The sequence below is a fragment of the Dermacentor albipictus genome, chromosome 1 (assembly GCF_038994185.2).
Source record: "Dermacentor albipictus isolate Rhodes 1998 colony chromosome 1, USDA_Dalb.pri_finalv2, whole genome shotgun sequence".
Lineage (NCBI taxonomy): Eukaryota > Metazoa > Arthropoda > Arachnida > Ixodida > Ixodidae > Dermacentor > Dermacentor albipictus.
In genome coordinates this window covers 128,953,561-128,978,030 of record NC_091821.1, presented here as the reverse complement: position 1 = coordinate 128,978,030, position 24,470 = coordinate 128,953,561, and the positions used below count along the sequence as shown (strand labels likewise).

Here is a 24,470-nt window from a genome sequence, read left to right as displayed (position 1 = left end):
TATCTCGTTGAAAGTACCTGGGTTGGGAAATATTTGTGAAGCTCCACAACTTTCCTATTGACGCCTGAACGTTTCAAGCTATGTTTAAAAAGTTAATTAATTTATCTCGGCTAATTACTCAAAAAAAGATGAGAAAAAAAATGGTACTGTAAGTTTAGATAAACGCTAACAACATCCACGCGATTTCGGTTCTGAAGAACGCATAGGTTTGTCCAAAATCTTGGTCCAAGTTAGCTGGGACACCCTGCATATGTATATATATCCGGCAAGTGACGTAGTAGTTCTGCGGAAAGCTGCAAGGTGGAGGGAAATAATTAATAAAGGGAAAATCAGACGTCCCGGACCTGGACGAATTTTTCTTCAACTCTGAGGCTTTTCTTTCGAGGAACCCGTATGGGTTTCCTTTGTAGCGATTGCTACGAACGGGTGCATGTCTGATTTTTCCTTTATTATATCCGGTGAGGTACGTACCGACCCAGTCGCACCAACGCCAAACCCAGGGGGGTTGTCAAAGAAAGTTTCGCTTGAAAGCCATAATTGATTTTTGAATGGAATATTACGAATATACTGTTTTGCCGTGGCGATTGTAAAAAGGCGACGTAGGTGCGTAGGGTTCAGCGTCGTCTGTTGGAAACAAAAGGTTGTGCAGATCCAACGCAGATTTTGGAATCTATGTGAAGCGAACCTTTTGTGAAGCGCTGAATGAAATGCTATGCATTTGCCCGTTTCATTCCTGCGTCATTGGAGTAAGATGGTGCGCGCGCGCGTGCTGTCGCGCACCCGTGCTACGCAATGGGAGAGATCTTATACCAGTGTGAATCGTTTCATTTCTTCGTACTTATTTTATATGTACCGTGCCGCTTGTTGGCCCAGTACATATGGATGTGGGTATGTGCTTGTGGGTAAGGGTATGTGCCGGCCATAGTGCGGGAACGAAAATCACCATCAACGCGCGGCGATCACATCAAAGAGCTAGTCGGCACTGGCACGATTTGTACATCACCCGCTTCTTGGCCAATCCCCAGCTGCGGGTATGTGCTATCGTATGAAAATTATCATCAAAATCAACATGTGGCGACAATGTGAAAGAGTTAGTTGGCATGAGTATACTTGCGACGTTCGACTCCAGGTCCAGGTGACGGAAGGCGGTCTTTCCAAATGACCCCTCCCCCCTCCCACCCTCCTGCTTATGACATTTGTTGTAGTCTTCGTGTCTCTGGCATAAATGCATTCAATAAACACAGTCATGGTTTCGAATATTGTACTTAATGATTTCTTATTCTTATAACCCTCAAGCGTTATTTGTATTCTTGAGAAGGTAGCGAAGGCACTTGTCCGCTTCAACAGTGGCTTCTCTCAGAAGTTTCTGATGCACCTTTGTCTGAAAAACAAAAGGATAAAAGTTAAAAAAATTGCTAACTAAGATAGTGCGCTGTCTTATGGATAGAGTTAAATTAAAATTCCTCACGGGGAAGTCGCGTGTCACGCGACTTACCCGTGAGGAATTCCTTTAGCCAAGTGTGTCGAAGAGAAAGAAAAATGTGAACAAATCGACAGGAGGAATAGGAAGCAACTATATTAAAAGGCACCTCACTAGAGTCGCAACACTATACTGACGGCACAACATCAGCCGATGCAGAACCTATGTGATAGCGGGCTTTCCCGTCTGGTTTCGCGGCGCTGCGCAAAAGCATTGCGGTCGGTTCGAATTGCGTGTTGGGGTAATTTTTTTTCTTTTTTAAATTATTTTTTTATTACTGTATTATTTTCTTCTTTTGAGTTCTGCAGTACATGTTCTTTTTTTCCTATGCTTCACCGCCAGGCATGACACGGATGGTTCCTGCCAAGGGGAGCGAAGCGTGAAGAGGGGGGGAGAGGGCGGGTCGTAGGTAAATGTTGCCGCAGCGGCCGCAGACCAATCGATAATGACACGTTGTTACGTTGTTACTGTGTGCCCTAGTGACATTGGCCCAACCACTGACTAGCGCAACTCTGCGCACATAATAACATGGGATGGAATAAAGAGGGACCCCCTCACTTTAGCGACTACACTTTTTTGACGTGCGGGCCCCCTCCCCGTGGTGAGTGCCAAAAGAATAACACGGTTATAATGGCGTGTTTTGAGGACAGGACGCAAAAAGAAAGCACACAGGACAGTCGCCTCTCCTGTGCATCGGCGGCTGTCCTGTGTGCATTATTTATGTGTCCTGTCCTCAAAATGCGCAGTTAAAACCATGTTCCATCAACCCAGCAACTAACTAGCCGATCTAAGTCTGTTAATCGCCAAAAGAATAGGCATGCGAAAGAAAGAAAGAAAGAAAGAAGGAAAGAAAGAAAGAAAGAAAGAAAGAAAGAAAGAAAGAAAGAAAGAAAGAAAGAAAGAAAGAAAGAAAGAAAGAAAACGTGGAGAAGGAGGTATGTGTTAGCGCTTCTTTGGGTCCCATATATACTTTCGTTCTGGTTGGAAAGCTCGTTTGTATGTTAATGTTAACGAGCCGTACTGCTGGTTACGTTTCTTTTAAAGAATCAGCCGACTTTTACAGAAGTCGACTCTGGTAGTCACCACAATGTTTCCTTTATTTTTCCTTTACAGCGGGGTATATAGTAGGTTGTCGTAACCTGTACGACAAATCGCAGCAGTCGGTTAATAATCTGAATGAGAATTTTACAGCAGATGCCTTCACTCAAAATCAGCTCTGGAAGATCGACCCAGTGTGGAATTCTTTGACAACGACATCTTTAAAGGTACAGCTGAAGCACAGATGCTGGATTGAAGAAATGAACTATATTAGGTGGAAATTTGTTAGGTGGCCAAACGATCATTGCGATTTTGTGTGCATGTTGTTTCTGTTTGCCCGCTAAAGTCCGATACGATAATGGGCTTGCGCTATCTATTGTCAGCGAGCTTTTAACATTACTAATCAGGTTAAAAAAACACACGCCACACACAAAGCTGTTTAGGAAATCATTCGGTTAATCGTGTCATCTGCGGTTCTCAGACCACTGAGCAAAAGAAAGGACGACGAGAAACGGTTACCAAATGAACTTTACTTGACAACTATGAATACTCTGTATAGGAAGTATTCTCGTTGCGTCATGGATGCCATAATTTTGTCCTATTCGTTGCCGCCATGTATATATATATATATATATATATATGGTCTGTTCGCCAAGGTATTTCGAAAAAGCTCGATCGACTGACTGAAACTGTTCGGTAAATAAACCAAAGATAACCGTCAAGTAGTGCTTCTCCTCTCTCTCTCTCTCTCTCTCTCTCTATATATATATATATATATATATGGGTCGCTGTAACGTTAAGCGTTTTTAATATGTTTCTATTAAATTTCCTTCGCCCACTCCACCTGTCTGTCACAGGACGTCACCAGAGCCGCGAGAACTCCCCATCTCAAAACAACGTCTAGACACTGTTTATGCATAAGTAGACTACAAGAATGATATTTTTTTTCTGATTCCACGACATTGTCACAGTTAGCCTCCGGCGATTGGTGAAAATGTTTTCGCGCTACGCCTAGTTCGCCTGTCTGTCAGGCGACGTCACAAAATCGCGCAAACTCAGACATCGAAATTACATGTACGCAGCAGAGATGCATTAATATGCCGAACAAAACTGAACTATTTTTTGGAATAGCTGAAAGGAATAGAACGCGGCTGTCCACTGATCGCTATGGCGCTGTGTACTTTGAGCTGCCGGTGGGAATTGATTTCTCTGGGTATCAGAAACATTTTTTGCGTGGCAGTTTAACCAGTATAACGTTGCCGAGCCCATTCGGTCCGTATACATACGACATCGCTCTGCGAAATGTTCGCTGAGCATCCGTTTTAGCCGCATTTTAACGCCCCCCTGCACACCGCTGCAATCGTCGACGAGCCACCGCAAGCTAAGGATGGGGAAGCGGACCAATCGGAGACGCCGGCAATGCTCTCCTCGCTCAATTGTCTACTTTCATTGCGCTATCTCGGCCTCTCCGAAACCTTCTCCTCTTCTGCACGCTTCTTGCCTCTTGTCAGCACATTAGATAAGGAAAAGCTCTTGTGACAGGCAATACTATTCGCTTTGGAGCCAAATAAAAGTCACCTCCTATAAGCGAGGAGAGCGTTTGATTGGGCTGTTGAAATGACCTTGCGGGACGCCGGCGATTACGTAAATTTGACGCCAGGAGATTGGAACAAACTCAGAATGGAGTAACTTCACGTTATTGGCGCGTTATTGACTCAACGGGTCGAGATTGTTGCGACAGCCTCTGTCGAGACAAGAGATAAGACAACGCGTCAGGGTAATCGCTGCTAGCTGCAAACGATCGACGCGATCACTCCCAATTACATATGTGCTTCGAATTAGTCGGGCTGGGTCAACATATCCCGTGCAGTCGGCCTGGCTCAGGCCGACCAGCTAGCGGTTGCATGAGCCCGACAGGCAAATCTCAACCCGAAAAGCGGACTCGACCTGTTTTTATTGGGTTCATGTAATCGCCCTGTATGACAAAGAAAAAGATGCGCCATGTGGCGCTGATATTGTCCCCAGCCAGTAATAATTAATTTTTTGATCATTTCTTTTCTTTACCGTTGCGGTTACGGTATACTTAGCGGCAGTATACGTAGGAGCATGCGCACATATCAGCATGACACAGCGTTCTTGACAGAAATGTAGCGAACGCGGAGTTTACTGTTAAATAAAGGGAATGTATGCAAGAAAAGTGTCTTTTATTCTTTGGGGACGAAATGAGCAACAAAGAATACAAATTTTTTTAGAATGTCCATATAAGTGGATCAACATCAAGCGCAGCTTTTGAGAGTCCTCGCTGTATACAGTATTATGGCTGTTGAGATGACGTCAGCGCATACCTTTTATTAAAGCCGGTGCTTAGACAACGAGGCGAAGATGACGGCAAGCACCATATATGGCACGAGCCCCTGCATAATTCTGCCGTGAGGTTAATTTACAGTGTTTTCACCAAAGCGGCGTCTTCCTTTTTTTTACGTTATCATTACTTTTCTAATGACCAAGATCAGAAATTTTCTAGCCCCCAACCGGCATGCTCGAATATATGTCACGTGTATGACGCTAATTTGAACAGCGGAGCTGGTCTAAGTCGAGACTTCGCCGTTCGGCGTCTGGTGTCACGCAGGGGGGCAAGTTAATGGCACAAATCCACTATGGGGAATAGACCATAGCAGTGGGAGGAGCGGGGTATAAAAGCAGATGTTTCGCCGGCGCGCGCCCTTTCGACCCATGAATTCCGTTCGGCGCGAGCGGCAGCTCAGACTTTGCGCAAATCCCAAGCTTCGAGAACGGGAAGCGCAACCCAAGCGCCAGTGGAGGCAAGCCAACCCCCCACTTTTAGGAGAAGGCAACTCAAGCCCAGCGCCAGCAAAGACAAGCTAATAACCCCCAACTTCGAGAGTAGGAGGCCGAGCAGAGACGTCGACGCAGAGAGATTCCTCCCACGGAGGGTGCCGATGGACGGTTGAAGAGAGAATTCCTCGACCGTGAGTCTGGCCACGTACAAATGCAAGGTGTGTGATGGACTGTGGCTCACAACCTCATGCAACTTCATCATAACCTCATCACAACCTCATGCAACTGAAGAGTGCGCGCAATCTGGAGCGGAAGCTCGAACCTAGCAAAACGACGACAACGAGACAAAAGACTTTTATGAAAATCGCGCTAAAGAAACTTGAGAAAACGACCACCAGCTTCGCTGCTTTGACAACTCTAACTGCGTGGAAATGGCTTTACTTTTTTAAGAATAATTTATTTAATTGTTTGTCCAGAATGCTCTGTCCAGCTACACGATAACCTTCCAGCTAATATTGTCGTTTCATACGAAGTAATATATATATAATATATATAATATCACTAGGGGGCAGACTGGTGCTGAAATCGCTTAGCCGCCGTATGAGTAATTGGTAGTGCACATGGCATCGCCGTGGGGATTCTTTGGAAACGCGTTCTCAGGTTAAAAAAAAAATGTCTGTAAAACAAGGATACTAGAAAAAAAAATTATTTGAAAATTTTCTCATGGTATAGGCTGGCATGTTAGAACCAATAGCTGCATTGCAGAGGTCACAGACGCAGCACTCAGAAGGGTCCTCCAAATTCTAGGCAGCATGTAGGTTCGCGTTTTCTTTTTCACCTTGAAAGCATTTTTTCCAAACAATTTCTTCCCCTACGAAAGCACATGGTGGTTTCCTTTAGTATTGTAGGCCAAATCTTGTTCTCCTGCTTTAACCACAGCTTTTTTTTTAACGGTAATTGAATTCTGAGACTTTGCAACTACCTCAGTTGATAGAGAATTCTTCGGTGCTCACAAGGAATAAGAACACTTCTACTGGAAGTGTCTGTCTGAAGGCGGATAAAATTTAGGGAGTGATATTATACACGCGCAGACAGCAAAACTCATCAGTAATGTCAGACAGCCGAGTGACGTAGCTCTTGAATTCTAACTGAAACTGACCATTACCGAACAGCGAATTCGCGATAACAAACTGACTTGAAGTATAAGATACCAAAAGTGGTTAGATCCATATGTGCTTTTGTAAGTAGAGACAAAGAGAGAGAGAGAGCTCTTCATCTAAAAACATGAGGGGTTTACCGATGTAAAAGCAATCACCTAAATGCTACATTGAAGAAAAAAGAAAGGACAAAAACTTGTAGCGTTCAGGCAGGTATAACGCATTGTTTCAAGCGGCATAATTTGAACTGACGTACTCGCATTAGCTATAGGTGGAACAAAACGGCATAACTTGTGAGCTAAGAAGGTTACGTATACAGTCAACTTCTTGTTTATCCAAACGGCACCAGGCTGTCGAACTTCGCTTGTAATTGTGCCTATCAGTCATGTAATTTGAAGACATGAAGTGTTTATTTCGTCTTACAGGTTCCCTAAACTTTAAGTATACAGCGTATTTCAACGACAACTGTCTTTGCTAAGAAAAGAGGATTCGAGAAAGAATGGTAATGTTTGCTGTATAAATTCCTTAACAGTGGTGGATGTCAGAATTTTTGGCGATAATCGCTGACATAGTAATTACTTAACGAAATATGACTAAGTAACTTTTCAAGATAACAACTTTAAGGGCATGTTGTAACCGCAGAATTGAAAGCATCCAGCATGCGAAGCATCATCATTTTGCTACAAACAATGTGCCTAGCACCAGTTTTGAAAAATACTGATTTAAAATGTGCCTCGAGATGCACTGTTGTTCCAGTTAGCATTTCTTGTACCGCATTATTCTGCAGTGAGGGAACACGTTTAGTTCAGACATGTGTTTCGCTGCAGAGTTTGATTGCCTACCTCATAACGTTTGGTTATGTTTTGAGTACTGGCAGACTTCAGTTCTACCATTACGTGCACTACAAATTCATGATGTGAAAAGTTTCTTGGTATATTTTATTGAATATTGGTCGTATGGCTTATTATCACGCAAATTCTCATATCATGCAGCCACTGCCGTGAAACTTGGTCAGCAAAAGACGAATATTTTGTCTGAAATCTCCCGCTCTGAGCAGCGACAGCCGTTAATGAATCATGAATCGATTTTCGCAGGGGTTTTCTTCTTATGCGAGTCACTTCAAAGAAGAATATATATCTAGGCTCCGCTGTTTTTTGTAGATTGGCTACCTGGCTAGGGCGAACATTAATTAGCAGCGAAAAGATTTCAGTGCTGATTTCGCTAATTACCTAGAATGTGCTAATTAACTTCTTGATTGCTCACTTTAGGGCACATGTTGCAACTGCGAAATTGAATTAGAGCGTTAGTGAAGTCATGCCTGCTTAGCAGAAACCTTGAGAGTATAGCGCCACTTTCGAGATCTGCAACCTTGAAATCTGCTACGAAATACATTGGCGTTCTAGTTAACATTTTTCGGAAAGAATGCCTCTAACAGTTAGGGGTGAATTTAACTGGAATGTGGAGATATTTTTTTGTTGTTGCAGATTTGGGGGAATTATATTTCGAAAGTGGAGTTAGTCTTAGAATTTGATGATGCTTGGTGTTTAATGGCGCAAGGAGCGCCAGAGTTAGAATTTATGCTAAGGAGACATGAGTTCACTATACTGATCGACTTCGTTTGCGCAATTGCATGCTTCGTACAGTGACCAATCGCAAAGCTAATCAGCAGATTGGAGGTAATAAGCGAAATTACTGTTAAAATTTTTCTTGCTACTCTTATTCGCCTAGCCACGTAGCTTCTGCAGAAATGGCAGGGGCCAAGATGTGACCGTTTTTTAGTGTGTTTGGCATGAGAAAAAAAACACCTACTATATTATGCGCAGAGAGCTACGCAATACAAAATTTAGTATTATTGCTCGCTTAAATGTGCGCCGTGTTTACAATCTTAGTGCCTCTTTGTAGATATGACATGTTGCATACGCTGCCGTTTATCAACGTGTGTATACTCACCCCGAAGTACGACCTGAGCTTGAACACTTCGTACTAGAAAAGAAGACGGATTGCATGGTCAACGTGAGAATCTGGGTTATTTCGTCGATCAGAAAATGTTGCGAAAACTGTTTTACATGAAAAATTATTCGTATAAGCAGTGCTTGATTCCCTCAAGAGACATGATGTTTAAACAATAACACCCAATGACATGCGAGAGAAGAGGATTTGTTGCGCTAGGACGTTTCTATTTAACTATTTAACTATTTAAGGGTGCCGATATTTTCGAGAATTTCTACCAACCCTCCTAGATTTATTTGTACAGATTGTTTCACCAGGAGCTCGCTGCGGTCGTGTTCATGACTTCCGTGGCCGACTACAACTTTTGTCTATAGAGGTACTGATTGTTGGGCTTGTTGCTCTTGCATTATGACTACGGTTGCTTAGGGCAAAGGGGCGGACAGACACAAACAAAAGCGCTCGTCTGTTTTTTGTTTGTATGTTTCCGCCACTTTGCGTTAAGCTGCTTGTAGTCTCAATACAAATTTTGTTGTTGGTATGGCTCCCTTAAATCCCTACCAAATCGCGCAGATTTCAGCGCTTCGTCGTATGGACCTTGTTGCTTGTCTAGTGCGAGCTGATCGTCTACCACCGCACCATTATGCCGACGACAGCGGTCGTTCGGATTCGGCGTCGTGTTAGCCTGTAGCACGAGAGCGACTCCGCACCACAGCACATGTCGGACTCATTTCCACCGCGGAAAGTTCGCGCGACACTGGGGACGCGTGGCGTTTCTGTGAATACGATGCAATTTTCTTTCTGACGTCGTTGTTTATTTGTCGGCAAAACTGGGCATCTGTGGCTTGTCATCTGTTGCAAACGGTTTTCAGCAGCTAGCAAGCCGATAAGATCCCTTCGCAAGTGTAGTTTTCTAAGACCGCTAGCACCCTGCACGTGGTCAAAGGCGTGAGAAATATTTCACTCGTTCTCACCTGCATAACACGACGAACATCCGTCGAGGAAAGTGCAAAAAGAAATAAGGATAAAATTTTAGATTTCATTGTTAACTTTTTTTTAATTGGTCTTGTGCTACTGATAGTTAAGGAGTGCAGAACGAAGCAGGATAGAAGGACACAGAAAAGACGAGGGCGTAATTTCATAATACGTCTTCTTCTTTTCTGTGTCCCTCTGTCCTGCTTCGCACTGCACCACTCAACATTGTGGAAAACCAACTATCCCAAACCACAGCTCTTTTATGCTACTGCTAGAATTTCCAGCCAGTGATTTGCATCCTGTTTTGTTCTGTCACAACTTGTTGTGGATGCGCTGAGGTACTGTGGGCTGCAGTTACTCCATTTCTGTTTCATTGCGAATAAGACGTAAAAAATGAAATAATGAAGGGATAATAACAGACACACCGAGATGATGCGCTACAAACGAAGCTCCAAAAACGTCAAACAACAAAAAGCGTGCACTGCTGCTCCACAGCAACAAAATCACCCTGCAAGGCGAAGCATGCCTCTGAGCCTTGCACGTTGTCATATGAGTTCGATACTGTTTGCTAGACACGACGCCAATTTTTCTCCACTGAGTTTACAGATAAATAATGCTTGTGGCGGAATCGTATCACACAAGTTCAGGTGCTCATGCATACTAACCGGATTGCACAATGCCTGAGAGAACTGTTGAACGTTCCACGCTCGTTGCTTGAGAATCAAGTCCATTAGTTTCTTCACCTGCACAGCGACAAATGTAAAATTATAGTTCAGGGCATGTCCGAGTGTCAGGAAAATAGGCTTAATAAAAAACGCATAATAGTAGATGCTTTAGTCGAGGCATCCTTCATTGTCTTGTGCTGGGACCATATTTTAATGCGAAAGCATTATATACGCCATTACGCCAAAACCTGGCATTGTAGTCGACGGCGTGGCCGAATGATGGCACCAAAAATGGCCGATGGCGCTGAGTAAAAGCACGTAAAGTTACACTCGGATTGATGTAAAATTTCTCAAGGAGGTTCCTTTAAACAATGTAAATTGACGTCTTTGAAAAGAATATTAGGTGAGTTGCGGTCTCGGTTGGAATCGAATCCGGGCCTCCAATGTGCGAGACGAGCACTTTGACGTCACGGCGGCTCCACGACTCTGACTAATTGTGTGCCTAGTGCGTGCGTCATTGCACACGTCACGTTGAAGCCACCTGGCTGACTATAAACGTTTGGCCTAATGTTCGTTGGGCATGCGGCGGCGCAACCAATGGGTAGGAGGAGGCGCCACGTCATGATTGTATAAAATGAGTGTATAAAATAAAAAGAATTAATGTGCAAGTGAACGCCACTGAGTTATGAGTTAGTTATGAATTCCTCGCGGACCAGCGAGCGCGTCGAGCCGCTAGCCGCGTTTCAGACCATTACAACTGGCGCTATAATCAAGAATACTGTACGGAAGATAACGAACGTGAGCGCAGAGTCAGCATCATCGGCAGCATCAAGCGCGCAGCAGAGGCTCGAGCTAGGGGATTGTGCTCGGTGCATCCTAGAGCCGGCTGTTGCTACGAACCTCAATAAATCTCCTTTATGAGTGGTGGAGCCGTGCGGGATAACGTTCCACTCTACCATCCTGGAACTCCGTTCTCGGACGCTACCCTCTGCCATGCCGGACGCCGACCAGCAGACTCTTCCATCGCCACCCGTTCCGTGCGTGGCACCGTTCGCCAGCGGGAGCCTCCCACCTTCAGCGGAACCGACGACAACGACGTTGAAGAGTGGCTGTCGTCCTACGAACGGGTGAGCGTTCACAACAAATGGAATGACTCGGACAAGCTGGCTTACGTATCATTCTACCTCGCTGATGTGGCCAGTCTCTGGTTTAGAAATCATGAGAGGGATATCCGAACGTGGTCGGCGTTCAAGACGTCGATTACGGAAGTATTTGACCGACCCATCGTCAGGAAACTCCGAGCCGAGCAGCGTTTGCGTACACGCGCGGAGGACACGGGTGAGACATTCACCAGCTATATAGAAGACGTTCTCGATTTGTGCAGGCGCGTGAACGCTGCCATGATGAAAGCGGAAAAGATCAAGCACGTCATGAAGGGAATCGATGATGACGCGTTCCAGATGCTTCTGGCCAAGGACCCGCGAACTGTTGGCGACGTTATCAGCTTGTGCCAGAGCTATGATGAATTACGTAAGCAGCGAGCTCTGACAAGACGACATCCCACACCAAATGCGGTGTCACTCTGCAGCCTGACCACCGACCCCGAACAAGCCTTCCTGATAACCCAAATCAAGGGTTTCGTCCGCGAAGAAGCCGCACGACAGCTATCTCTGGTGTCCGTCACTCAGGAGTTTGCCAGCACTTTGCCGTCTCGTCTCCTTAACGTGATCCATGAAGAGGTCGTGGAAGCGCTGCCGGCTGTTCACCAGTAGGGTGTCGTGGCTACACTAGTCACTTATGCTACGGTTGCTGCAATGGCCCCTCGCAGTGTGCCCGTGCGTCGCTTCCAGCTGCCTGTGCACCGCCCTTCCGCTCCCGTCTCCTCGACGACCACTGCCGTCGCTAACCCGTGGCGTACACCAGACAATCGCCCTATAGACCGTTTCATCGGGCGAGGAGGATAGGGCGCGCGGAGAGCCTTTCCTCCTCTCTGGCTTGGGCGATCCGGCGCGGCGCCGCTTGAAAGTATTGCTGTCGGGTGCTGCGGAACGCTTTCTTGATGTTTTAGATCGTACTCTGTGAAATTTACGCCGTGTCCGTTCATATAAGGTCGCCAGGGAAGCCTTTCGGTGCATCGGTAACTACAATAGGCGGAAATATCTTTTAGGGGCGCGAAAATGTGACGCGTTTTATCAGCCGCGGTGTACGCACATAAGCAATCGCGGTGTGTGTATGTGTTGTGAACTATTTTGCTTATATCGGATTTAACTCAGCAAAGAAAACCGGTGTCTCTTTATTAGTAGCATGAAATGGTAAATCTGTTCAATATCTGATCGCTTGGCGTAGGGAGTAAAACATAAAGCATAAGAGCGCATGCTCGTGCACGGCCAACCTAAGGCAACCACGAAACATCTAAGCGGCAGGCGCAATCAAATATTTGTGATGCACCGGCATCGTTCTCGCGCATTTCAAGTCTAGTAGGCTTGAAATTACCATATGCCTACGCTAGCCTTCCTGCATGAGGCCGATGGCGCTGCTCAACACAACGATCACTGCGGTTGGTGATCCAGCACGGTACATAAGCTGTGCGCGTCGGCATTGCCTTTTTGGCCTGCATACAGCCATAATATATGAGGGATCGCATAAAAAGAATGCGATGCCTATTTTTGAGGACGAAATTTCCGTAATACGTGTGAGTGCGTCGTAGAGAACGGAACGAACACAACCGAAAAAGAAATTCGGTTGTCATCCTCTTTCTAGAAAACGCAAGAGAAAACGGGCTAACACCGCAACAGGGCCTCGCATAGTCACGCCGCACAACGTTTATAAATATATAACCGCTGATGCGGTATGCTTGGACCAAGCGGTATATAGAACAAAGATATATGTAATCCAGCACCTACCACTGCTTAGGACGCTCGCGCAGTTCGTAAACAGTCCCTTTGCTGGACAAGCGTAATTCAGACTGTAAGGTAAGCTGCTATCACTTGTCAAAACTATTTTATTCAGGGGCGGAAACCTCATCCATCGAACCAAGTAGTCACGCAATGTAACCTACAGCGAACAAATTGAACGCTTGTCAAGGTATAACATCACAGCTCCTATCGTAGCAGAACGGTACCCACGCTCACGCTGTTACGATCGTCGCGTATGTTTCATGGCTCCTAAACCGCAGCTTAGAAATAGAGGATAATACTGCAATAAGGTCACATTAGTGACTGGAACATTCAGAAATACACAATTCATCTCCGAGGCTGATTGCAGACTTGAATATGCGCGCACACATCGCGCTGTGTGTTCCGTCCACCTCAACGCCAGCAGAAATTCCGGCCATGACGTCTTAAACCACTTCAGGACGTCTCACAGAACCGTTTACCACGTAAAAGACGCACGTCATACTAAACAGGCCGCACGACGGCGAAAACAAACGCCAGAACCTGCCGCCGAGCGTATACCTGCCATGCAAAAGACCGCTTTCACCCAAGCCAGTATGGCGCTGCTCATAGGCGGCGCCACTGCGCTCACAATATGGCGGCGCCCACGAAAAAACGGTCTATATGCTTCGCATGTAGGTATCCCGGTCATGTCGCAAGGTTGTGCCAACGCCGATCGCAGGCGTTCGATGACGATCGACGAGCGCCCTATGTGCCGCCTGATCTAAATGCGCCTTACGGACCCTTCGACCCATCACCAGCTCACTCCCAGACTGATCGCCGTCCTCGCTTCAAACGCATCCGGTCACCCTCCCCACGTCGCCGATCACTTTCCCCTAGGCTAGACGTCGCAGTTCCCGAGGCAAGAACTGCGCAAGTGTCAACGTGCCGAAGTCCTCCTCCTTTACCTGTCAATGTCATTGATGTGTTTATCGAAGATGTCGCTACAGTCGTCCTCGTCGATACCGGTGCCGCTGTTTCAGTTATGGATGCCAGGTTTTGCCGCTCGCTTCGTAAATTGACGACGTCTCTGTCTGGATTGTCGCTTCGAACGGCGATTGCTCAACCCATTCGCCCTACCGCTGCTTGTACTGCCCGTGTGACCATACGCGACGTTTTATACACGATTGAGTTCATAGTTCTTTCGTCGTGCTCCCACGTCGTTATTCTAGGATAGGAGTTTCTCTCACGGAACAATGCCATCATCAATTGCGCTCAGGCTGAGATTGAACTTTTCCAACTTGGTGACCTGGCCTCGGTCGATGCTCATCCTGCCGCTAAAATTGTCGTAAAATAAGACACCTGTATTCCCCCGTGCTCTTCAGCATTCGTACCAGTCTTCTGTAGTACCATATGCGATGGGACGGTCTTCTTCATGCCCTCTCATCATTTTGTTCCCCGAAAAGCGCTTCCTTTGCCATTTGCAGCTCTTGATGTTGCCGCTCGTGTCAGCACAATGCCCATTTACAATCATCTTTCATCGCCGCTATCACTGCTCCGCCGCTAATGCCTTGGTTACGCCGAGTCGGTCGATTCAACACGAATTGTCTCCGTTCTCGACGAAGTGCCTTCTGCTGCCGTCCATGAACTGAGTGCCCTCTCCGTACCCGACTCAACATGGACTGGTGTGTTCAGCCCATTCATCGCCGGAGATCTGACGCATTCGCAGCGATCTCAACTTCTCGCAATCCTTCAGCACTTCCGCCGTTCTTTCGACGTTTCGCAAACATCTCTTGGCCGTGCATCGATGCTTGAGCATTACATCGACACCGGCTTTCACTCACCACTGCGACAAAGACCGTATTGCGTGTCCGCTACGGAACGCCACGTCATTGCAGACCAGGTCGATGACATGCTCCGTCGAGGCGTCATTCAACCTTCAAAGAGCCCATGGGCCTCTCCCGTGGTCCTCGATCGTCACAAAGAAAGACGGTTCCATCCGCTTCTGTGTTGATTTTCGACAGTTGAACAAGATCACGCTGAAGGACGTCTACCCATTACCACGCATGGATGATGCTCTGGACTGTTTGCAGGGAGCCGAGTACTCTTCTTCGCGGGATTTGAGGTCAGGCTACTGGCAGGTTCCGATGGCAGAGGCCGATCGCCCGAAAACTGTCTTTGTTAGACCGGAAGGCTTGTATGCATTCACCGTCATGCCTTTCGGACTTTGCAACGCACCTGCTACGTTTGAAAGAATAACGGATAATGTTCTGCGTGGCCTCAAATGGAAAATCTGTCTTTGCTATCTTGACGTTGTGGTGTTCGCCCCTGATTTCGCAACGCACCTGCTCCTCCTCCAGCACGTACTCACTTACTTGACCAACGCCCGGTTGCAGCTTAACCTGAAGTGTCGATTTGGTGTTTGTCAGCTCACAATTTTAGGCCATGTCGTGTCAAAGGAGGGCATTCGCCCCGATCCCGAGGAGCTACGTGCTGTTACTGCATAAGCATCGGACGGTCACCCGCAAGGTTGTCTGAACAGACCAATCAAACGGTCTCCTCATTCATAGGAGGTCACTTTTGTTTGCTTGAAAAACGAATAACATAGCCTACACTGGGCGGCTTGTCTTATCTAATTGGCTGACAAGAGGCGAGGATCACGCTCAAGCTTGGAGAGGGATTCCATGGGGCCGAGCCACTGCACTGAAAATCGACAACCGGATGAAGAGGGTGGTGCCGGCGTCTGCGATTGGTCCGCTTTCCCTTACTTGGCTTGAGGTGGATGCTCGAAAATCGCGGCGGCATGCAATGGAAGGTTAAGATTGCAGCTAAGACGGATCCTCATCAGAGAAGAGTTGGCAGAGTGAGGTCGTAACCGTGCCGAAAGTGCTCGAGGACGTTACACGGCCACGCAAAAGGTTTTATTGTACACAAATAAGCCCACGCTCTCCGGCAGGTGCGAGTAGCCAGTGCCTGAGCGATAGGCGGCAGCTATATTTATTCCTTTCGGAACGGGGCAGCCTGCGGCTATTCAGAAGAAAATTCAGTTTTGTTCGGCATATTAATGCATCTTTAATGCGTACACGTCACTTTGACGCGGTAAGTTTCTGCGGTTTTGTGACGTCGCGTGAGAGGCAGGGGAAGTGGGTGCAGCCCAAATACTTTTGACCAATAGCTGAGAGCAAATTGCAAAAAGGCGTTGAATCAGAAATAACTATTCTCGTTTTGTTCGGTCCAATTATGCATAATCAGTGTGTACATGCCATATCAGATGGGAAGCTATCGCGCTTTTCGTGACGTCGCGTGACAAGTTAAGGCTGATTGCAGAATTCGAATAAAAAGTTTGGAATAGTTTTACGTTATAGCACCCATGGACGCAAACAGCCAGGCGTTTGGCTGCGGGTGGGTAACCTAGTTTCCAAAACTGGTGCGAAACACAGAGTTTCTGGCAAAAGGTTATTACGGTTTGAGTATACTGGCTGACTTCAGTTTTGCGATTACAATAGGTCTCATAAAGTGATCAGTCATAAAGTTAATTAGTAAAAGTTAGCTAATGATTGGCGGTTATCGCGCAGACTGATATGCGCCGCTTCTATGAGGCATGGTCAGTAAAATTTTATCATTTTATCTTGAATGCCATATTTGTAATAACCTGGAACAGCCGTTGACAAAAACAGGCGGAATAGTAGTTCGTGGCTTGATCAAGTGCTCGGCAAGAATCGTGCGTTAACCTAAGGAAATTTAAACTGGGACATGAATTAGCAGCCGCCGAGAAATTTGTATCGAGAATGCCGTGTAAGCATAAAAATAAAGGGGGAGGGGGTTGTTGCTTTGCAGTCACGTGGCACAGTATAAAAGCCACATCGCGCAAGAAATACGTACTTCGCGTGCAACGCGGCCGTACATGCAGTTGAGTGTCCAGACCCGGTAGTCCTCTGGCCAGACTGCAAAATCACCAAAAAAATAAGTTAGTATACATATTTGTTATACATATGGTATGCACTTATACATATCCAGTACAAGATCATAGGTATCATTTCAGACGTGGGACAAATTTTGTTTTTATCTTCTTCATGGCGACAACACCTTGCAGAAAAAAATCTTAATGGGCATGCACTACGGAATTTTGGCGATGGCGAAGAACAGGGCAATGAAGGCAGCAATTACAGTTGAATGGGGATGCAATTTAGTGCCACGATCCTTACGCACCGAGATGAGCAACCGCTGTAATATAAGAAGCACATAACACCTCACCCTGCGGGACTCCGCAATAAATGTGTTCTGAAGTTGGGCCGTCCTCGGTCTACAAGAAGAAACAGCTCTTGGTCAAATAGTCTTGTGGGAGGCGGCGCGAAGAGGTAGCCGCCGTGGCCACTGTTTATTGAGGCCGGCCAGACATGGCGCCGCGGGATCCCAGGGGCGGTAGCTACCGCGACAGCGAGGAGCACGGAGCCGCAGCGCTGGCGGCCCGCTGCGGGGTGACGTGAGCAGAACGTCGCCTCGAGGGGCGCGGCTTTGCGCTCGCTGCAGCCTCCTAGTTTCGGTTTAGCGCGCTGTGATAGCCGAAGTTCGTCGCGCCACAGTTCCACGGGTAATCGCATTTTTCAAGATCCAAAAGTCGATATGGCCTCGTGCGGAGCCCTCGCTTCAATTTCCCAATCACGATGAGCCCGCTGAAACTACAAGTTAAACAGTTAATGAACGAGTGATTGCTAATTAGCGACTAATTACCCCGTGTCACCCGTCATCACGTGGTTGCTACCACTGATGGCATGTCTCTGAAGAAACGGTCCTTTTATTTCAAAACAGTTATTTCTAAATTATAATCTTCGTAGAAGTACCCGGCCTAATAACAACATCAGGGTGGGGTCTGTTTTTAATGTTACTTGTCTTATGTACGCTTCATGTGTTCTTGAAGATTAAATAAACTTTGTGAGTAACCTTCTTTTTCGCGGTAAATGTCTTTCACGTCATATACCACTCCAGGTGCCAATAAAAGAGTGCTTCTTTCTTTTATCAGAAAGCGGAGAAGATGGGTAACCGGAGTCTCTATGAGGCTCCATCAACTCCTTATATGCATTTATTAAAAAAAAAAAACAGGTGTATAGGTTAGTTCACCGTCTTATTCGTCGCACAACATATGCATGGTCACAACAGACCCATCAGGTGCACCCATCGAGTAAATCATGAAATTTAAAATTTACGCAAAGTTAGCGAAAGGGTGCTGAGACGGGAAATTAAAAAAAAATTAAAAAAAATTACCTATGATTACGAGACTCCCTAATGCGAAATTTGAGCGCAGCTGTATACGTGTTTTCATTTCGTGATATACTGGCTGGCGCGGACAATCTATCTCGTGTGCCAAGTTGCAACTGGAGCTAAGTGTTACGCGACTGTCTCGCTAATCGTGACGCGTGGGCGCGATTCACAGCAGCTGCCGCAGACAGATTTCCGCGCGTGGAGCGCTTTGTTAAAACATTAAAACTTCTTTCTAGGCGAGTTGGTGCATACTTGACATAAAAACTGTAACAGCGCAAACACATGCAACAACAAAGGTTTGTGGTTGCATGTGTTTGCGCTGTTACAATTTTTATGTCAAGGAGCGCTTATATATATAACAATCATGATAACAGCTTCGCTGGGCAGAGTCTTTCTAACACGGAAAACATGCTGACGTCAATTACCGAGATTTTTCTTCCATGTAAAATGCAATGTCTCTCATAGCTAAATACTAAGGGAATGTTAAGTGTTTAGCGAGGCATCATACATAACTTACCGTGATGAATTTGCAGACATTCCTTTTACGCAAAGTTTATGGACAGACACGGCTCATATATCGATTGCAATGCCAGTATACTCCATCAGCGCTACGTAGCTTGCGATGTCCAGGCCGCAAATTTTATTGACTCATGCGCTTTAGGAGAAGTAACTGTGGTTCAGTCATGGCAGCAGAAAGCAGCCGACATACCGTTCAATAAGCGCGGCTCTAGCCACCCATACCCCAAGCATACACGAAGGGAATGAGCGCGCGCGGCAACCGAGCGAGCGGCGTCCTGGCCGTGACGTCACTCGCGAGAGGGCGCCACTCCTAATTCTCGCCGCTAATAGAGTCTTGCAAGCGCTCCTATATATATATATATATATATATATATATATATATATATATATATATATATATATATATATATATATATATATATATATATATATATATATATATATATATATATATATATACACACACACGCTTGCGGGCTGGTGGGTAGGTGCCACAAATAGCCGGTTACCAGCACGCGCCAGTACGTCTGCACTGTAGTTAAAACACTCTATTAACATAAGACAGGTGCTTGCGTGACCTCAAGGTTCAAGCTCTGGCAGTATCTGTTGGTGCTTCAGCTGCCACAGATGTTGCCGCGAGGCTCTCAATTTCTAATTAATACACATGGCCGGTGAGGGGACCGCGCTTACCGGGGTAGTCTTCGATAAATGTGTACATATTGTTACGGTGAAGTGAAAGTGAATCCACTGATAGCGATGACAGTGAATGTACTGCAAACTCGAACCACCATGCTAATCACAAGTGATACATACATGTTTACCAGTGAACACTTAATGCCGGAATGCTCCGGCTGCCAATACGTTCTGCACAAAAGCCGGCGGCGAAAGGAAAGCTTTATAGAAAAGGTGGGGACGGGAACAACTGCAGCGGGCGAAAGACCAGGTATAGTCTAAGAGTTCGTTTCATGCCTGTAACAGTATCATAGCGAGACTAATTTGAAGCGCGCTACATCATTCTGCACAGTTTTCAGTACAAGAGTTACCGAAGATTTAGGCGCGTCCCCTATGGCTTGGGCGGACCCACATGACATTGCCGATCGAGCCCGCGACACGTTGCTCTCGCAGTAGAAAATAGCTCGTGAAACGGGCGTGTACATGGATGGTTGCGGTTACCTTACCTGTACTGCTCCATTATTCTTGCTACAAAGGCTTTCTTTTGAAACGAAGCATTCCTGGTCATTCAATAATTTAAATTCTGGGATTTTACGTGCCAAAACTATGATATGATTATGAGATGTGATTATGAGTGGGGTACTCCGGATTAATTTCAACACCAGGGTTTCTGTAACGTGCACCCAATGTACGGTACACTGGCGTTTTTGCATTTTGCCTCCATCGAAATGCGACCGAGTTTGATCCTGCGACGTTGTGCTCGGCAACGCAGCGCCTGAGCCACTCAGCAACTACGGCAGGCATATTGTTCATTAGTTCGTGTGCCTGAATTCATTGAATTCGCATCAACCGAGGCGCACGACGGCGAATTTTGTTTCTACAGCGAAGCTGTTAGCCTCTCGGTGGTCGGCATTTCACGTGTCCGTCCGTGAACAAAAATTATCAGTAGCAGCAATGGCTCATACCCCCCTAAGCGAGCAAAAGTGCAATGGGCCATCCCCTTCGTAATGCACAGGCTACAAGCACTGAGCAAAGTGAAGCGAACAGTGCATAGATTCATTGGAATCACGCATACAACGTACGGAACAGCGTACGTTTCAACAAAGGACAACCTCAAAACAAGTATCTATCGTCATCAGCAATGGCTCATATCCTGTAAGCAAGCAAAAATGGAACGGCTCGTACCCCCGTAAGGCAGAGGCTACGGGGGTATGAGCGCTCAGCAAAGTCAAGCGAACAGTGCATACATTCATTGAAATCACCCATACAACACAAACAACAGCATACGTTTCAACAAAGGACAACCTCAAAACAAGTATCTATCGTCATCAGCAATGGCTCATATCCTGTAAGCAAGCAAAAATGGAACGGCTCGTACCCCCGTAAGGCAGAGGCTACGGGGGTATGAGCGCTCAGCAAAGTCAAGCGAACAGTGCATACATTCATTGAAATCACCCATACAACACACACAACAGCATACGTTTCAATAAAGAACAAGCTCAAAACAAGCATCCGAACCATTAATAACGCTTTGCATACCCCGTCAGCAGTTGCAGTGGCGGTTTGCAACAGCTTCGCTGGACATCCACTTTCCCAGGGCCGGGATGGCGAGTCAGTTTAAAAAAAAATAAAACTCTTGCACTGCACTTTTTTTCGATGAATATATTTAACCAATACAGCGCTGAAGATTGTTTCTTTTTGTGTAATTTAATATGGTCTTCAGTAAAGACGTACCCACAATCTTGCAATGCAATGAATGCATGACCCAAAGTCGGTTATCAATAAGTTCCTAGGTGAATTTTATTAACTATATCTAAATCATAAGTGGGACTTGTCGGACACGTTATGCATATCTCTTCACGTGACCTATTTGCAGACGATTAAGCCGACAAAATTTTCAGAAAGTGTGAGAGAAGAAAAAAGGTGATCCACACGGCGGCAGACTATCATCTGCGGCAAACCTCAAAATGTTTGCGTCATGCACGATAAGCAGCCTAATTAGGAAATGTGATACACTTTAATATAACGCTATAGGGCGCATATTGCCACTGCAGAATCGAAACATGCCGTGTCCGAGCGTCCATTTTGTACGGCCACTGAGGCAAGCCCTAATTTCGTCTCCAGAATTGCCGCGGAATGTGCTCATGTGGCTATTCGGCGTGTCCTTCACCGAGCTGGTCGAAGAAGGCTTTTAAAGAAAACAGTGTCTGATAATAAAATGTGCGTGTTGCATCGGCCATTTTGTGGACGAATATCTTGAAGGTGATCTTTGTCTCGGAATTTGTGGCAGTGGACGTGAGCTTGGTACTGACCGGCAAGCTTTGTTTCCGTATAGCAATATACTAGCATATTTGAAACAGCGCAAATGGGACGAAAGACACAGGAAGAAGTACACCAGACAAGCGCTGCTGACATTTTTATTAGGAAAAAGCGCGAATAAATCGAAAAAAAGTCAACCTGCGCGCACGTGCACTCATTCAACCGCGAATACTAGAAAAACTATTTTGTAATCTAACAGGGAAATAGAAACGACTGATATGCAATTATCAGACATGTTTCTGATGCCGAACGCTTCCGAAATTAGTCGCCCCCTGTAACTGCTATGCCTAAATATCACAGAAGTGCGCTAAAAGAAAGGACTACAGCCTCCATCTGTTTCCTCGTTAGATTGCGAAATAGATGTGCTTGAAGATGTGGTTGGATGACTGTACGCGTCTGTAGGTCGGCCTCCTTTTTTATTTATTCGTTCTGTTTCCTAATAAAAATGTCAGTTGCCAGTCAGTGCTTGGTCCTGTGTCTTTCTTCCCGTGTCTTTCGTCCAATATGCGCTGTTTTAAACGTAAACGTTGACCAACTGGCCAAACTTCCCACTTTACTGCAACATACTGTGCCCTGAATTAATGAAAAGGAAACAGGTAAAGAAAAAAAAGGGCTACCCTAATTAATGAGAATTACCATATAGTAAAAAAATATTGAGTGTCTGCTGCTCGTTCATTACAATATATATATATATATATATATATATATATATATATATATATATATAGGTGCCTAGAGCGGCGAGTCGCGCGGCAATTTCGCGTGCATTCGCGGGCTTCTTTCATGCTCGGAAAAAGACTTTTATGTAGCACGTATTGAGCGACAGAAAGCTGTATCGGGAGTTTTTTCATGCTGCTCTGCAATGTTCTTATTGACGCTTTTCATCTAATTATGACATTTGATAAGTTGATTAATTAATCAATACTAATTATGTAATTAGGTGGAATGCAGAAAATAATCTCCAGGCGACGGCAAACAGCATTACCTCGGTTCTGTCTAGCTACGTGACATTTGCATATATTTACAATTTGGCGCTTGATAGTTGGGACTTTTTGTATATATATACCCGCCGTGATTGCTTTATAGTGGCCCTGCTGTCGGGCTGCTAAGCACGAGATGGTGGGATCAAATCGCGGCCATGGCGGCTGCATCTAGAAGCTCCAAATCGTTCCGAAGTCCCCCACTACGGCGTACGTCGTAATCAAATCGTGGTTTTGGCACGTAAAACCACATAATGTAATTTTAACCATATATATATATATATATATATATATATATATATATATATATATATATATATATATATATATATATATTAGGTCTCCTGATCACTAGTGGCCCGTCCGGCGGGAGTAAATATTCTTTCTTTTTGGCTTACCGCAGAGGGAAGGTCGTTTCGGACGATGCCGGCGAATGAACGGACGATATTGTGCACTCGCAAAAACTAGGAATAGTACCAGCAAGCATAGGAGTGAAGCCTTCATCTTGCACTGCGTTAACAGCGCCCTTCTCCGCGGATAGCTTGTCTGCGCTGTGAATAACGAGGCCGCCTTGACTCCTGCTCTCGCTTCCTACGCAGGCCTGCGGTTTCAGCGTCCTGCGCGCCTTCGTTTACGTAACATGTCACAACAATAGATAACAAACGGATAGCTGCAGCTGCTGGCGAAATCGCTGTACGCAGACACGTACTGTGACTTCAGCAACACCTGCGTCTAAAACTGCTAGTTCTGTCCAGCGTCTCTAGGCAAATGGACTGTGGCGCAGCGCTGAATCTTGAATGCTCGTATTGTATGGCTGGAACGCGCAGTTGCCTAGAGCGCGTAAACACTGAAATGCATGGCTGGTTTGCGCCACTTACTGGAAGCAACTCAATCAATCAATCAATCAATCAATCAATCAATCAATCAATCAATCAATCAATCAATCAATCAATCAATCAATCAATCAATCAATCAATCAATCAGTTAATCAACTGATTAATTACTTAATTAATCGCTCAACTGTATATTTTACGTTACCGGGGTTCCAATACTCATACGCACAAAATAAGATAAAAATAATTTCCAAAGTAATGCACAGGATTATAGAAAAATTGAAGGAAAGAAATGTCAATGTAAAAAAAAGAGTAGAACTTTAAAGAAAAGGCAGATGCGGGAACACTTGCGGCTTGACGAAATATCACGTAGTTTGACGGTTCTTTTCATAGATGCAATTCTAGCATATCGAAAATAATTTGATGAAGTGAAGCGCCCTACACCATTCCCAATGCTTTCCAATGCAAGTACTAATGAAGGTTGAGACACGTCGCAAATGGCTGAGGCATATTCTAATTTTGAGCGAACCATTATGTAGATAAATTGTTAACTTGAAGGGACACTAAAGAGGAATATAACTTGAGCTGAATTAGGCAAATTAGGAAGGAAGGAAGGAAAAAGTGGAGAAGGAAAGGTAGGGAGGTTAACCAGTTTGGCTTAACCGGTTTGCTACCCTACACATGGGAGAGGGATGGGGGAGATTAAAGATGGGGAAGGGGGAGAGGGAGAGAGAGAGCACAGAGCACAGCACACACACATCGTCCGTTGGAGTCCATAAATCTGGCATGGCACGCGACATCACTCTCACAGCCGCTTGTCCAATCCCGTCTCTTTCAAAAACCGAAGTAGTCCCTTTGTCGCCTTCACCTGCGATATCTTCTGTCGGCGGCATGTGAAAATCGTGTCGAGGGACAGTGGTCTGCTGTCAAGGCGCGCTAGAACAGATGCCAGCG

General features: G+C 45.7%; 2 protein-coding genes across 2 annotated transcripts in view; one reads left to right on the top strand and one right to left on the bottom strand.

Annotated features, from left to right (window-relative positions):
* Positions 1-24,470, top strand: part of LOC139049799 (scoloptoxin SSD976-like) — a 90,884-nt gene that overhangs the window by 34,790 nt on the left and 31,624 nt on the right. The gene's annotated exons all lie outside the window — the stretch shown is intronic.
* Positions 1,258-23,321, bottom strand: LOC139055826 (uncharacterized). The gene is made up of 5 exons (XM_070533374.1): positions 23,082-23,321; positions 16,817-16,878; positions 10,062-10,139; positions 8,425-8,457; positions 1,258-1,381 (listed from the first exon to the last, which is right to left on the bottom strand). The coding sequence occupies exons 1-5, from the start codon at positions 23,185-23,187 to the stop codon at positions 1,292-1,294; spliced, it is 369 nt and encodes a 122-aa protein (XP_070389475.1). The 5' UTR covers positions 23,188-23,321; the 3' UTR covers positions 1,258-1,291.